At 41.6% G+C, this 15,861-nt stretch overlaps 1 protein-coding gene across 1 annotated transcript; it reads right to left on the reverse strand.

The window, feature by feature from the left end:
- Window positions 1–309: 309 nt before the first annotated feature.
- On the reverse strand, window positions 310–15,519 carry PDIA4 (protein disulfide isomerase family A member 4). Its single transcript, XM_085306623.1, has 10 exons — window positions 15,344–15,519; window positions 9,645–9,825; window positions 6,402–6,607; window positions 5,675–5,813; window positions 4,862–5,067; window positions 4,059–4,217; window positions 2,454–2,605; window positions 1,907–2,063; window positions 1,584–1,817; window positions 310–989 (listed from the first exon to the last, which is right to left on the reverse strand). The coding sequence occupies exons 1-10, from the start codon at window positions 15,432–15,434 to the stop codon at window positions 574–576; spliced, it is 1,941 nt and encodes a 646-aa protein (XP_085162749.1). The 5' UTR covers window positions 15,435–15,519; the 3' UTR covers window positions 310–573.
- Window positions 15,520–15,861: the final 342 nt, after the last annotated feature.

The following is a 15,861-nucleotide window of genomic DNA, read 5'->3' on the forward strand; positions in this document are numbered from 1 at the left end:
AGCAGCCAGGCCATGGGCATATTTAGTCAGCATGTTGCTGTGTCCGATTTCAGTAAGATCATTAGTCTACAATTCAGAAATCTTTTTGCTGCCCTAAGCGACAAATATAATGCTACAGTCAAATGAATGTATACAAAAATACAACAGAACAGAGTTTGGTTCAAACCAAACAAGAAATCCAACAATAATCACACCAACAAATAACAGAATAAAAGAAGCAGAGGGATTCCTCCCCCCACCCTTCTTTTTTTGGTAAAATCTTTTAAGTTAAAAAAGAGCTGCACTGGAATCAAATAATCAAGCTCAAGATAGTCACAAAAAATAAAGGATGTATTTTTCTCCAAAGATCAAAATCATAACTAATGTAAGACATTCACATCAGAGAGAAGTTCAGTGTCCAGAAAAACAAAAAACCCAAAAAACCTTTTCTGCAATACAAAAAAAGATACTGCAATTGCTTTACTGCTCAAGAATTTCCTTGCTCAAACTGCCGAATTCTCTCAATGAGTTTTGTCAGTAACTTGCTTTAACTATAACGTACAAACGATTCCTTCTTCACCGCCCTCAACTTATCTAAAGCTCTTCTTTTGTTCTGGAAAGTTTTGTCRCATGCTCCTCTATAAATTTGCTCAAATGCTCTAAATCTCTGTCCTCGCCTTCAAATTTAATAGGGTTGTTCTTCTTGTCCCTCGGAGCAAAGTAGATAGTGGGGAATCCCTCCACTTTGTAGCGGTCATTTGTCACATCATTGGCAGTAGCATCCATCTTGGCTATGACTAGATTTTTCTCATTCCTGTATTTTTTTCCTAGCTCAGTATATACAGGTTCTAGTTTCTTGCAGTGTCCACACCATGGGGCATAGAACTCTATGAGAACATCATTCTTTGGATCCATTACTATGGTGTCAAATGTTTTACCCACTACCACTTTTACAGGCCCTTTGTTATTTTTTGGCACTGGCTGGGACTTCACAATAGGCTTCAGTTTTCCTATAAAGAAGCAAAATACACACCATTATTAGAATATAACAAGAGCAATTCTTACGATCTCTGTTAAGAAAAAAAGAGAGCAAGAATATATCTTCCCGTCAGGGAGTATTGTGCCAGTAAGTGAACTTTTCTTGGCATGAAACACAGGCTACTTTGCTGGCGATGTTTTAATACAGGAAGTTTGTGAAATATAGGCAACAAAATTTGTTTTRCATTTGCCTGGAAGCTCTCTCTCTCTGTTTTTAGGGGCATCTGTCAACAATGAATTAGACACTGATTTGTTACGCCAATCATGAATACAAATTATCATCAGTTTGCACTTCAAAGCTACAAGAACATATTAAGCTTGCCAAACATATATTCAATATTAAATCTAGCCAGATGCCACAGTGTAGTCCAGGCAAAGTTAGTGAACTGAGTTTAACAGAAAGAGGCAAAAAGACATCCACAATCTGTAAGCCACAAAATACTAAGGTTGCGTATATGATTTTTTTAATTATTAATATCAGTTGTACCCATCACCTCAGGAAAAACACTCTTGGAAGGAARAATAAGTGGTAAATATGAAAGAGAATCCTATTTTAGGAACTGTACCTTTTTTGAATGCCAGCACAAACTGCCTGAGTACATCAGAATCAAACTCTTCTGGCTCCATAGCATACTTCTTGCCACCTTCATCCAGGATTGCTGCATTGACATCCTCTCCACTCTCAATCAGGCCCAAATCTTTTATTTCGGAAGAATAGTCTTCCTCATCAGAAACAGCAAAAATATATTCAGGGAAGTCTTTGGCCACTTCCAGGACTTTCTCTCTCCAGTACTGGGTAGCTGAAATCACCAGAGCACAAGATCAGTGATTTCTAGTTAACTGCTTTCCTCCTTGTGAAGTGGATCAAAGGTGTTCCTAGTTAACTTACCAACACGATAATCAAAACCAAAGTCTACAGTATAATAGACGACCACTAGAGGACGCTTAGCATATCTCTTAGCCTCATTGGAAGGCTTGCGATGACCAACTAGAGGCAAAGCATGTTTTAGCACATGCTCTTTAATTTCTGATCCATCTGTAGAGTCCTGTTTAGGGAAAAAAGGGATTTAAGTGACATTCCTACTACACATTACTGCAAAATAATGGTTTTTTGTGTACACAAATGAGAAGAAGGAAAGGAAGTTATGCACAGTGCCCTTACCATATCCTTCAAATCCTTAAACACTATGGATAATGTAGTATTCCACCTTTAGATTAATACTACAGWAACTTACTATTTGAATATAGAACTTCTGGGTTCAATTTATCAAGCTTATTAGAACAAAGAAGCAGAATTTCATAGGGAAAAAAACAGGCTGCTCCAAATATTTAATAAGTATTTCCAACAGGAAGAGGTCAACTACTTATATAYACAGAGTAAAGAGCCTTCCTATAAATTTGTGAGCAAATTTTGTAGCTTTGGACCAACTACTCACTTTAAGATCCAAAACATGCATCTTTGGCTCATGCTTTGACTGAAATTTTTCTGGCTGCATAACAACCAGTTTTCCAGGTGATGCTTTCAATAGTTTTGCAATCTCGTTGCTGAAGGTGTGATGGAACTTGTAATCTTCTCTTAAACTGTTAGCTGAAAAATTAAGATTAGGGAGAAAGATGAGGAAAAAAAAATYATAAAGTAATTATCTATGAGCCTCTGACTGAAACCTTAGAACTGCACTGCAAGGGAATTCTCTTCCCATTCTCAGAGACTCGGACTGCAGCAAAGCCTGAGACAAGTTTTACCATCTTTCAACTGTTTCCATCCAAAGAGGGTGAGAAGTATTTAAAAAGAAGTCAATAGAGCATAAAATTTGAATAGCTCTCCTTGAATGATTTTGAATAGCCCATCTGCTTGAGGGTTTACTCTAAATGCTACAAAACCTTTAACAGCTTTCAAAACATACACTATGAATCCCCTACGTCTAGCAGTCTCCTAACTCTTGGCTTTCCGCAAATAAAGTAGAGCTAAAAGGGAACTCAGTCATCTAGTCAACCTATGTGCTATGGGGCAGCCTGCAGAATAATGCTGCACCTTACTAGGTTGAAGTAGCCCAAGCTCCAATTCTAACTGTAAGTGATGGCAGCTCCAAACAAGCATAGCCATGGGGAAAAAGGATTGCCCATATTGCTCTCAAAACTGGCAGAAACCAAGAGTGACTCTGAGTAGTTTGAGCATGCAAAACAGAATGATTAATCAGAGGGAGTCAGGCAGCAATGCTTGGCCTCTTCTGAGTRGTAAGAAAATACGTTAACAGGACAAATATGTCACATCAGAGAGGGTTTTAGGAACAGACATTGCCAGGGATAGTTGAGCTATACCARTCCAGAGATGGACAATGAGGCCCCTTCCAGCCCATTTTCATCTTCTCAGAGGGGCTTCCCAATCTCCAGCAACCAGCTAAAAAGAACCTGCTGCATCAGTTTGATCAAAGTGAGTCTCTGCTTCATATCCTGCCTTTCACCTCTCAACATCCCTCCCCACACACTCCTTTGCAAGACTTCTTAACTTGCCTCTCTGCCTGTCCCGGTCTGTGCAATTACAAAGCTGCTCTTTTTCCTCTCTTCTTCCCCACTCCTGACCCAGCACTTTTCTGCAGCAGATGAACTTTCTCCTTTTTTTCAGGTTCCCCACCCCAAAGATGTTCAGTAGAGCACAGCATCCGGAACTGTCAGATGGGAAACCACAACATGAGCTGATAAAACTAGACAGGCTTTAAGTCAAGACCTTGGAATTTGTTCCTCAGCTAGGAATTCTCCTTCCTTCCTAGTTCTCCTATTTTAGAAATGCATAATGCTAAGATCTCCTGTTACTGGCAAACTGATACACCAATTATATCTTTGATGTTTGCTGTGAGTTTTTTTTTTTTCCTTTGAATGCAAGTGAAACACCACCCTTTAATTCACCCCCCACCTCTTCTCTTTCCAATTCAAACCCACCCACCAACCTAAGAGCAGAAATAAAGGAACTCTTCTGTCTATGGCTACAAGGTCCTGGGCAGAATCCCAAACATTTTTGCTTAATATTTTAAAGCATTCTTTACCTGCTTCCTGATACAGCTGATACTTTTTGTCCTTCTCTCCACTAAAAATACCAATGATGATGACATCATCCCCATCTTTCAGAAATTCCTGTACCTGTTTGGTAGCCTGAATCTGTTTGGATGGAGGACCAGCCTGTTCAATCATGTAATCGACAATACCTGTAAGACAAAAAAAACACCCCCAAGAAATTGCTCAGAACATTTACTCATCTGAAAGATTCAGAGGTTCCCTTCTCTGGCACTGTTTAATATCATATTTTTCATGGACAGCAATCTGTGCACCATAACAAAAGACATCAAGTTAATAGCTTCTTGCTTCTTTTTTTTTTTTTTTTTAAGGTTCTGGTTCTAGGTACAATTTCAGGTTATTGACCTTGCAAGTAACCAGCCTTTCTGAAATTCAAGATCATTTGCTGTCTCCTAACCCTGCCGTTAGACAAAATCCTGCTTGAAAATCCTTAACTTTCCAGTACTGAACACTGCCAGCCCTTCCARAGCTCTCCATACAGTAATTAAGAGTCACTATTTTCTTGTACTGCCACTGCTTTACTATGTGTATTTAACTTACATTAAAAGGAGCCTATGGTACCATCTGACAAAAAGATGCTGTAAAAATTATCAGAGATAAAACTTTATCCTGTTAGCCCATTTGGGTATTAGAGCATGTTTTTTTCAGGTTCCTCCAGCTACCACAGAACCAGATTTCTTCAAGTGAAATACTATTCCTATGATGTGAACAAGTTTGTCTATAGTTTTGTCAATACATTTGTGGTCAAGCTCTTAGAAAATGAAAGTTATAATACCATATTTTTCTCGTGGACCATTGTAGTCATAAGGTTTGCCCTTGCGGAAAATTTTCAGAGTTGGATAGCCAGTAACATCAAATTTCTTAGCAAGCTCAGTTTCAGCAGTGGCATCRACTTTAGCCAGGGGAATAGGAGGTGTCCGTTTGCTGAGCTCCTGGGCAGCCTTCTCATATTCTGGTGCAAGCCTTTTGCAGTGTCCGCACCTAAGGAAAGGGAAGGGTGAAAGAAAATGTACTTTGCAATCCATAAGTCCTACTAGGTACCTTCTGCACCTGAAGCAGAACTGTTCTAAGTTTTYACGGACAGTAAAAGTAGAAATGGGATCATTCACTTCAACCTATGAAGGAATGTCCCAGATCAGGGAGACTTCTCTCTCCCAACCTGAAGCTAGCCTTTATGCTTGCTCCTGCATTACCAAGGCAGTTTCATTTTCAGAGACATGAATTTTTAAACTAAGGACAAACCTCCTCCAAGAGTTTGCAATACCTCCCRACAGGTTCCAAACTTAGTAAATATGGAAAAATTCCAAGAAACAAACTACACAGGCAATAAAGTTCTGGAACCCATCCCCTGCTGAGATGCAGATTCAGTCTAGTCTTCAAGTAAMTTGTAATATGATTTTAGGTCCAGATTAGAATTGATACACAGAGCTAGACACATCTGCACAGTGTTGAGGCAAKCCGCTTTAGAAGAGGCATAATGACAGAAAACTGTTGTATCTGGCAGTTATCAGCCCCCATCTGCTAGCTTTACCAACTGTTTTCAGGACAGCTATGCTAGAAAAGCAGAGCTAACTGCCTTCCTGCTTACCACGGGGCATAGAACTCCACCAGAATTATGTCAGCACCATTCACAACGTCATCAAAATTATCCTGGGTCAATACTAGGGTAGCTTCTGGTGGAGGGGTCCAGTTGGGGTCAGAAACTTCCTTGACTTTAGCCACAATAGCTGAAAGACAGTTCAATTGCCCAGTTAGCAAATTCGCATCGYCATATCTGTAGTATATCAAGGCAGAGACTTGATATGAACATTTTGAAATCAGAGTGGCAATTATGGACCAAACATACAGGCAGTATTACCAAGAAGCCCTTTAACATGTTCTCCACCCCACATTAGCACATCTTAGTTATGTACTTCCGACAAGTTATTTCATGAATCCCTCTAAAAAACAGTCAGAAAAGATAGTGTTTTCCCCTTTTGACTAGCCTGCAGTTGGACACATTAAGCAGCAGTTCTAAAATCCACCATTAATATACAGATCCAGTGCTTCTGACTGGTGAACCCTGTGAGCATGAGACTACCTCCTCTTCTAGGAACGTTCCATCAGTAACCATYCTACCTGTGAAACTGTCTTCCAGCCTACAGCCAATTTAGAAGACTAGGTAATATTTCAGTCATAGTAATTATTTTACTTAAGGTAACGGAACTCAAGATCAAAGCCATTTATAGGAGACTTAATGAACATATCCCATGAAAATAAGCAAGATCATAACTTTCTTGCTTTGTTACAGAGAACTGCAAAGGACTGACGCTTACCATCTTCTGTCCGAGAGCCATCGTAGTCCACTGGTTGGCCTTTCTTCAGAATTTTGATGGTTGGGTAGCCACTAACATCAAAACGACTTGCTAGTGAAGTGGCTGCAGTAGCATCAATTTTGGCAACTGGAATAGGAGGGTCATTTTCCTTCAGAGTTTTAGCTATCTTTTCATATTCAGGAGCAAACTGCTTGCAATGTCCACACCTGTCAGAAGGAGAGGGAGACACAAGTAAACAAGTAAGTCTACAATGGACCTAAAAGGTATTTTGTTACTCTGCACTTCCAGGTCTTTTCTCAAGATATTCACAGCATCAACACAGAACATTTTTGCTTATTATGTTTCAAATAACTGACCGATACACAGTAACTGTAGCTAATGGTTGTTCTGTGACATACACTAGAATAAATGTACTCAGAAGTGCTGTCTATATACCATTCTGTATCTGCATTTTGGATTTACACCATTCATTTTTCATTATAGCTCTTGTTTTCAAGTGATCATACTTTCAAGAAACTTTAACGTGTTACTCGGAAGTTTGCCATGCCCATGGCATTATGTGAAAAGGAATCAAAGTATCACTTTTCCATCGCTTTTTCAGTCAGAAGGTAACATTTCCATATGTGGTGCCTAACATCACCGCAAAAAAAAAAAAAAAAAAAAAAAAAAAAAAAGCCCTAACAACTTTTGAAAACTTTTAACAAGCTTTTGAAAAGAAACTGTAAACCTCATGCTGCTTCTCCTCCCTGCCCCCATCCCCCCTCCCCAAATATTGTGTCTTGGGCCTCAACTTCTCCCTAATCTGGGTCCATCTTCCTTATCTGTGAGCCTAAACCAAGCTAAAAAGAAAAATGAACTAGAAATTCATTAAGCTTACTAAAATCTCACATTCATCGTAACATAGGTCTCCCTCGCTCACTCTCTGGCACCAGAGCTCTTTGGGAAGAACAGATGTTYCTGCTATAAAAATTGGAGGGCCAGAGCACACTAGTACAGGAAAACCTAAATATGACTTGACAAGCTGAAGACAAAGCCAGTAACGATGGAGGAAAAAAAAAAGGAAAAAAAAGAAAAAAAGGCAAACTTAGTGTGCAGTAGATAGCCTAGCCTCACCACTGCCAAGAGTAAGAGTAGAAAGAAAAGAGCTCTTTAGTCTGCAGTGACCACGTGTCCTTTTGCTGAGTTGAAGTTGATGTTAATGCAAGCAAGCTACACCTGCAGAGATAGTATCTAGGACCAAGCAGGGATGGATTTCTGCATGATGAGACTCAATGTAAGTTAGTTAAAATACAAAACCACCTCAAGTAAGATCATATTTCTCCCTCTCCCATTCAAAGACTAGAAAAGGATCAGCAAAATGCAAAAATCCCTTTTATCACTAAGCCGTGAAGGAAAAGAGGTTGTCTGCAACACTAACTCAGTAACTTCACTACAAATGTATTCTTCTCRTTTTTCTCTCCACAAATCTTACTTTTGTCTTTAAAAATGAAAAAAAATGCATTCTGACCTAAATTCTTTGTCTCCATTATACACAGGTGAATCCATAGCTCCCTGGAGTGCTATGGAGTTACTCAATGCACCCCGGTACATCAACAGAATTATCATCATCACGTAGATGCATAACAATGCACCGTTTAAGCTGACAATATGCATAAGCTATGTCCTTACTCCCACCGTATCCTTCTGGCAAGGACAGTGACTTGAGCTTGAGGAGAAGCAAAACCTTCTGACAATTCCCCTGCTATGGAAGCCTCCTCCACTGAGACGAGCGAGTGCAGAGGTTCTGTGTTATGAGTTTTTTGGAAGTCCATAGGACCCAAGAGTACCAACACAACAGGCGTGYGTGCGTGTGGAAATCAAGAACGTTTCAGGATGAATGATCAACTGGCCATAGAAACAGGTAGGTTAGAAGGGACTGCAAGAAGGTACCCAGTCCAACCTCCTGCTCAAAGTAGTTCTTGTTGGACCAGGTTGTTCAGGGCCCTGTTCAGCCCAATTTGAGTACCTCAAAGGACTGAGAGCCCACAGTCTCTCTGGACAACCTGCTATACCATCTGATCACCCGCATTTGGGAAGCTTTTCCTTATGACTGGGTATTTCCCAGTGTGCCACTTGTGCCTGTTGCCTCTCATCCTTCTGCTTGCACTTCGGAGAAGAATGGGTCTGTTTTACCTCGATCCTCCCAAACAGCAAACAGCAGTAAGATCTTTCCTCAGCCTACTGTCCTCGAGGCTGAGTAATCCCAATTCTCTTGGCTTCTCTTCTATGTCATGTGCCCTAGCCCCCCATCCACTCTGGCATCCCTCCACTGAGCTGTATCACTGTTATTTCTTCTACTAGGAACTCCAAACTGGATACTGCTCTCCAGATGCAGTCTCATAGGTGTACAATACAGGCAAAAAAGCACTGCCCTCAACTTGCTGACTWCACTCTCACTAAAATAGCCCAAGATTAAGTTGGCCTTCTTAGCTGTAAAGCTGCACTGTTGGCTTATGCTCATCTTGTGATCCAGCAGGCTGGTCAAGATTTTTTCTGCAAAGTGCTTTTCAGCCAGTCAACTGCTAGCTTGCAAATCTGCATGGGGTTATGCACATCCCCACACCAGGGATGTAGTAATAGAACCAGGAGTCCCCTCTTCTATAAACTCCTATATAACCCATCAAAAAGCCAGACACATCTACCCTATGAGTACCACAGCTCTGTCTTCACTCCCTGACAAACACTGAGCAAGGATGAAAGCAGGACTGTGCTTCTCTTGGCATGGGATCCCTCAGTACGACTCACATCTGTGCAGTGAGAGCAAGCTGCTCTATCACCTGGCACGTGGGCAGACAAAGGAACACCTCCACACCCTGTTGGGAAGAACTACCTCCTGCCCCCATCCCCTGCCCAGGACCACAGCAGAGACCCATGCTTCTCCTAGAAGCTAGTTACTCCAGCATCACTTCTAAATACCCTGTATTATTAAACCACGATCCAGTCGTGATCCAGACCTCTGCTTTTGCTGTTGCAGCTTTTCCTCATGGTTGTAAGCTACTGACAACTTTTTATGCCCTAARATCATTTACCTAAACACATCTCGGGAAAAACAAGAAATATCAAGCTACCATTTCTCCCCCGAGAGCCATTCCAACCAAAGCTCACTTTTCAGGAGGGTGTACYGTCAAGAAAATCCTCACATCTACCCTACCCCAAACCTAAGGCAGGGCTGAACGCACAGGGATACTGCAAGCTTAAACCCACCATGGTGCATAGAACTCCAGCAGCACAGTATCCTTATCTGCAGTAAAGGTGTCAAAGTTCGCATCATTTAAGACTAATACACCATTTTCTTCTTTAACTTCAGAATCATCATCMTCCTCATCGTCATCGTCTTCCTCATCGTCATCGTCTTCCTCATCAGCTTCCTCTTTTGTAACAGATTCTGGAAAAGTAAAGTTGTAATACAAATTGTTTCAAATGTAAAACAACACTACCAGGTTAACGACAAATTCAAATATATTCTGTAGTTAAAAAAAAGGTATCTAAACCTAGTTAGAGGTCCRCATATAGCAGCTGCCTGAGGTTGCAAAGAGCCTAGACTTATGGTCCTATTTTACTTCAGAGCATGCTGCGCCAGCTGACATTATCAATATTTCAGTAAAAGGTCAACATGTTAATTTGCTCTTCAGTGCAAAATACAAAATGAATACAGTATTAATACATACAGACCTATGAAAGTCTCTACCATGGCACATTGGGTACCTTGTTGAAGTGCGAGAAGCAGGGCAAGAGCACAAGATACCTGAATTCAGACAGAAGCCGACTATTATGCAGCTATATAGCTGTCCCTTCAAATACAGCAGCATGTGGCTGGAAAAACAGGTACCTTACCAAGATAGYAGATATTATCTGCCTCCATGCTTACCTTGTGGTGCTACAGGTACAGTGACTAAGGATACAATTTTTATGCTCTGCAAGTCTGAAGGACTGATGAACAACAGACATGCTTGCTATAATCTCAAACTTTAACATTTTGCTACTAGCAAGGTGGTTTAGAGGTGGCACATTAAAATTATAGCCCTGTTCCTGATCGCTCATTCCTATCCCTGTCACCTCAAGTGTAGTTTTCTCTCAGTTATAGAGCTGTTTCAGGTCTGCAATTTACTAAGGAAACTTCCCTCATGCAGGAGTGTCACTCCACTTACTGGCTCTGAAGCAGCACCAGTCCACAGAATGAGTGTGAAAATGAGTAACTGTCACAGGAAGTCCTGTGTAAGCCTACTTCTACACATCTGACAGACACAGGGTGTACCCTGCTGGAATACATGGTGTAAAAATATCTCTGATGAAGTTTAGGCGAAGCCTTTGATTTAACCAGACTGAAAAACATTGGTCAAGAATATACTCATCAAGAGGAAAACAAATTTGCTACATTACAAAAGCAAAGTTAGCATATTAAATCTGAAGCTAAGATACTTCAACCAGTTTATTCATTCTTGACCTGGAATCGAGATCCTTTGTTCAATAGATGAACACGTAAGGGATTAAATAAACATTTTTATCTGCTGAAGTTGTTATAATYCAAGGCAAACAGGCCTTACTGAATGACTTTAAAGGAATTTAAGTCACAGAACAGGCCATGATATATCTCTCATCCCAAGTGTAAACAAAATGAAACAAAAAAAAAATCAACAAAATTAAGATCCTTTTAGCCAACCACTGGGAGCCTCGGTATTAAAGAGTGTGAGAGAGGAAGCATGTGTGCATGAGAAAAAACTAAAGATATCCTTTTTCTAAAACTATTCTTTAACATAAATCTAGTAAGCTTGCAAGCAAGCTATCAGGTGTGACTGCTGTAAAACAAACCACATACACATCATTTASTCATTGAAGACAAGAATGCTGAAAATACTCTGAGTTCACCTGGAGTTCAAGATTTGAGAATTAGAAATATGCAATATTCAGTGACCTGGTACAACAAAATAGAGCGAGAGGGGGAGGCAACCAAAAAAAAAAAAAAAAGCTATTCTCAGACAAAGCGCAGACCACAGGAGCAAGCTTACTGTGGACAGAATGATGTCCTTCATTCAGCTAGAACACTCATTTTCTGTTAAAAGAAGATAATAATAATAATAATAAATATATACCCCCCCACTCCCCCCAAAAAATTCATCCCCGTAGAAAATGTGTCAATTTTGATTAAGTTACAGACTTACATAACACCAAAACATAAGCTTCCAATGTAGTGAGGTTACAACAGATCATTTATCACACAAAAGTCATCTGGACACAGACTGACTTCTTTAACAACTACTGCTGTTTCACCTGATCTAGAAAGTAACTCCAAGTCTTGATTTATAAATGTACAATGCATTCTATGTTGTTACTTTAGAGCACTTACAAATGAAGTAACTCTCAAAACATAYTTTAAGAGAATTATTACCATATTCTTTTACACACAGCAGTGGTGAAAGCTAGTTTTAAAAGCTGTTTACCAGTCAAAACTTCTAYTGATCTCAGGGCTCAGCAGTTTTGAGAACTATATTTCACTGTAGAGCCTTCATGGCTGACCCATGCCTGAAACTCCCAGGAAGTTATGCAAAATTCATTGATTTTCCAAGCAAATCACTTCAGACTGTTTTTTAGRGGCACGGATTTATCCACCAAAATTACGCAGTTAGTTCAGCTTATCTGTCTGAAACCAACCATCAGATTGCGGTCCCTATTTCTGGTTATGTATCATTCCTCCTTCCCCTTGCCCCTTTGAGAGAAGACCATGCAGAATGGCATATGCTGACTGTTTAGAAAGATTAGAACTAAATACTATCTGCAGCCACAGTTTTGCACAAGTGAAAATGTTAATATACGCAACCTATCATTACTGAAACCTCTGTTACTATTTTTCCATTCTGAAAACATGTCCTATCTTTCACTGGAAATACCTGCATGCCCTGCCAAACTAAAACTTCCCTGACAGCAACACASTGTCATGGGAACTACACTTACTCACTTCCTCCACCTCTGGGACAGAAACATAGAATAGAAGCCTTTAACAGGACACTGGGTCTTGCAGATGTGCTTAAGGATGATCTACATTTCCCTATTCCCCAAACACCATCCAAAAAGCACACTGATAAATTTCTGCTCAAGACTTGAAACTCATCTTCTGTAATCTCCAGCTTCAACGAGATTCAGGGTTATCTTGGCTACCACCAGTCTCCCTCCCAGTGTCTGTATTGAAGATCTGCTTTAAGTACCTGACAAAGCATGGGAGAGAGAAGTAGAAAGATCTGATTTTGATTTTTTTTTTTTAAGAGACAAATTCTTTTGCATTACTTGCTATATTTTGGAGTGATCAGATACCAAAATGACCTTTTAATTGACACCTGAATTTGCAAAAATAGCTAATAAATATTTGTATAAGACAGTTCTTGAAAATACAGTAGTTGTCATCAAAACTATGTGCATTTGTTTCTTAAAGCTACTTGCAAAACAGGCGAGTACAGTATTAAATGATAGCTTTGGGTTAAAACKAGTCCTTCTGTGAAGTATGGACCACTCCCATTTGTTCCAGTGAAAAGTTTCCACAAGTTTCAACACATGACTATTACCCACAAGACAAAAATCCTTCCAAAGATAAATGTTATCTTAAATTTCAGGTGCGTAAGTTTAGTTGGCAGAACTGTTTCAGGATGATGGCTAACCTAGCTGAAATTAGTTTACGTAATAATTTTGCTAAACTTTCAGAATTTATTGAAAATCTGGCCTACTTTAAGTAGGATGAATTTAGTATCAAAAAGTTGCATCCGATCATCAGTGACTTTTAGATTGCCTGAAAGCCTCCTTTYGAAAAGCACATTCTAAGACAGTTTTTGGTCTTGAGAAATGCAAAAATCCAGGCTCTAGCAATCTGTTGTGAAGTCATTCAAAAGCCATTTTATAAAGCAGCCTCTCTGTTTTCTGCAGTGTAATAGCTGTGCAATTCCTCCTTTTCCCTTGTCAATACGCGAAGAGTGTAATGGTCATAACCCACCCATCACAACTTCTAGGCTAACCTAGCTGTGGGCATATCCGCCTTAAATGTTTAGTCAAAGTTCATTTCCAAAAAATCATACAGCACAGCATGCTCCTCCTTCCTTCATCATGAAGAACTGATGTACATAAGGCTACCATTTTTTTTTTTTTAAGTGTTGTTCCAATTAATACAGATCCGCATTTTAACGGCAAAAATGGAAATCATCAGCTACATTTATTTGYAAATAAAAACCTTCATAAAGCATAGTTCATGATTCATATACAATTTTGAGATACACGAGATAAGTTAATCAGGTTGTACAGGGACTAATTTTAAACTTGCATATAGGAGGAAATTCTTCCTCTCTCTCACTGTTTGTATTTGATCCTAAAATAACTCCTATATACAGAAGAATAGCACATTTGGGAAATACTGATGAAAACTCAGCCTATCTGAAGCCTAAGGTTGTGTTCCTACTGTCAGCTATAATGTCATATACAGACTTCACTACAATATCACAATTAAACAATTTTAAAGTAATGGGAACATGCTAAAACTGATAATAAGCGAGTGTTCTGGTGAACAGAGAATAAGCAAAATTATAATGTAAAAGCCTCCTGAAAAAACAGGGTAATCTTTGAAATAAGTGCASTCTCTTATTGCAGATGCTGCATCCTATAAGGGTTTTCACAAAATAGAGTCTAGTGTCCACAGTAGTYCAGGCAGATAAGGAACCTGACATAAATGCATTTGAGTTTTGATGCCTGTTCAACCAGCCAGAATTTGCAAGACAGGAGTTCAAGAGGTCACCCAGCATCCACCCTCTAAGAATGCCCTCTAATATTTAACATACAGCAATGTTAACTTAGGAAATGTGAAATATACAAGATTTTTCTTAAGTCACTTAAAGTCACTTAAAAAAATCACTTAAAAATATCCACGAACAGACTCTGAACTTAAGTCAGAACAGGTTTGCCTTAACTAATTTTGGAAGGGAGGAGACATGCATCAGTGAAACTCAAACATAAGGGGGAAAAAAGGCCACCAAAAAAGCTAGCACAACACAGAAACTCTCTTCTGAAAAAAACAGTTTTATATATATATATATATATATATAAAAATACGTATATATATATATATACACACACATACATATAAAAGTGTAGAGCCCCCAAGTTAGGGGAGAAATGTGCTCCTTGAAGAGAAATATTTATTGCTAATTGACAAAGCCAATAATTGCTAACATTTCTAATTTCTAACTTTTAATTTCAGATGTAGAAGAGGAGATCAGGCAGAGCTAGTTACAAGGTAATAACGAACAATCCTGAGGTAAGACGACACTTTGGAAAGTTAAAACCCTTGAGAAACTGATGGATTTTGTGAGCCCAGATTAGGAACTCAGCCCCAGTCTCTCAAATTTCAGCCCAAAGAGGTCTGGAAAGGGAGCGAAGAGCCAGGACCCGCAAAGCTCGTCTCCCGCCAACTTTCTGACACGATCCCAGCTCACGCGAGCACCTAACTCCGACAGGCGTTACTGGGATTAAGGGACATTCTTCCACCCCCGCCCCGAACAAGCCACCCCGAGCATTAGCAGCCGAGGAAGGGAGTCCCCAGCGAAGGCGATTCCACCCCCCCCCCCGCAGCCCCAGCACGCTGGGAAGCGGCTCCAGGCCTGGCGCAGGCCCCGGCCAGCCCCGCACCACGCCACCTTCCCCAGGCCATTTACCAACTGCGTCAGGCCTGGCGCAACCAGCGCGTTTGGGCAAGTTACGAGTAAACGCCGGGGGCTGCTCCCTACCGCGCTGCCGCAACGGGGCGAGCAACGCGCCGCGGAGCTTCACGCCCGTTTCCAGGTGGCTTTGAACGGCCAGAGCCGTTAACGGTGCCCCCACCCCCCAACGGCCTCGCGCTGCCCCTCACCCCGCGCTGCCCCGCACGCACTCACCTCCGCCGTCCTCCTCCTCGCAGCGCGCCAGGATGGCCAGCTGCGCCAGCCCCAGCAGCAACACCAGCAGCCAGACCCCGCTCAGCCTCATCCCGCCGCTGCCCGCCGTCGCCCCCAGCCCCGGCCCAGCCCGCCTCGGCCCCCCTCGCCTCGCCTCGCCTCGGCCCGGCCCGCTCCGGCGCGCCCCCCGCCCCGCCCGCCGCGCTCCTTGATTGGCCGGCGCGGCGGCCAATCCCCGCGCGCGCCCGCGGCCCTCTGGAGTGGTTTGCAGGCGCGCAAACGCTCCGCTCCGGGCGCCCGTCAACAAAGGGCTCGAACGCGGCGTGTCCCCGCGCGCGCCGAGTCCCCGCGCCCCCAAGCAGCGTCGCGGCTGGGGAGGGCGGGCGCGCCGCCGTGCATAAAATTAGACTCTTGGTCTGAGGTGCCTCTACCCCATTGGCTGCCCGGGGGCCACCAATCGCCGGCTGCCACTAGTTTAAGCCGCAGCCGTCCTGCAGCCGCGGGGGGAGGAGGCCAGC

Source organism: Rhea americana, unplaced genomic scaffold (genome assembly GCF_003343005.1).
Source record: "Rhea americana isolate MKP2758 unplaced genomic scaffold, rheAme1 scaffold_242, whole genome shotgun sequence".
In the NCBI taxonomy this organism is placed as follows: Eukaryota; Metazoa; Chordata; class Aves; order Rheiformes; family Rheidae; genus Rhea; species Rhea americana.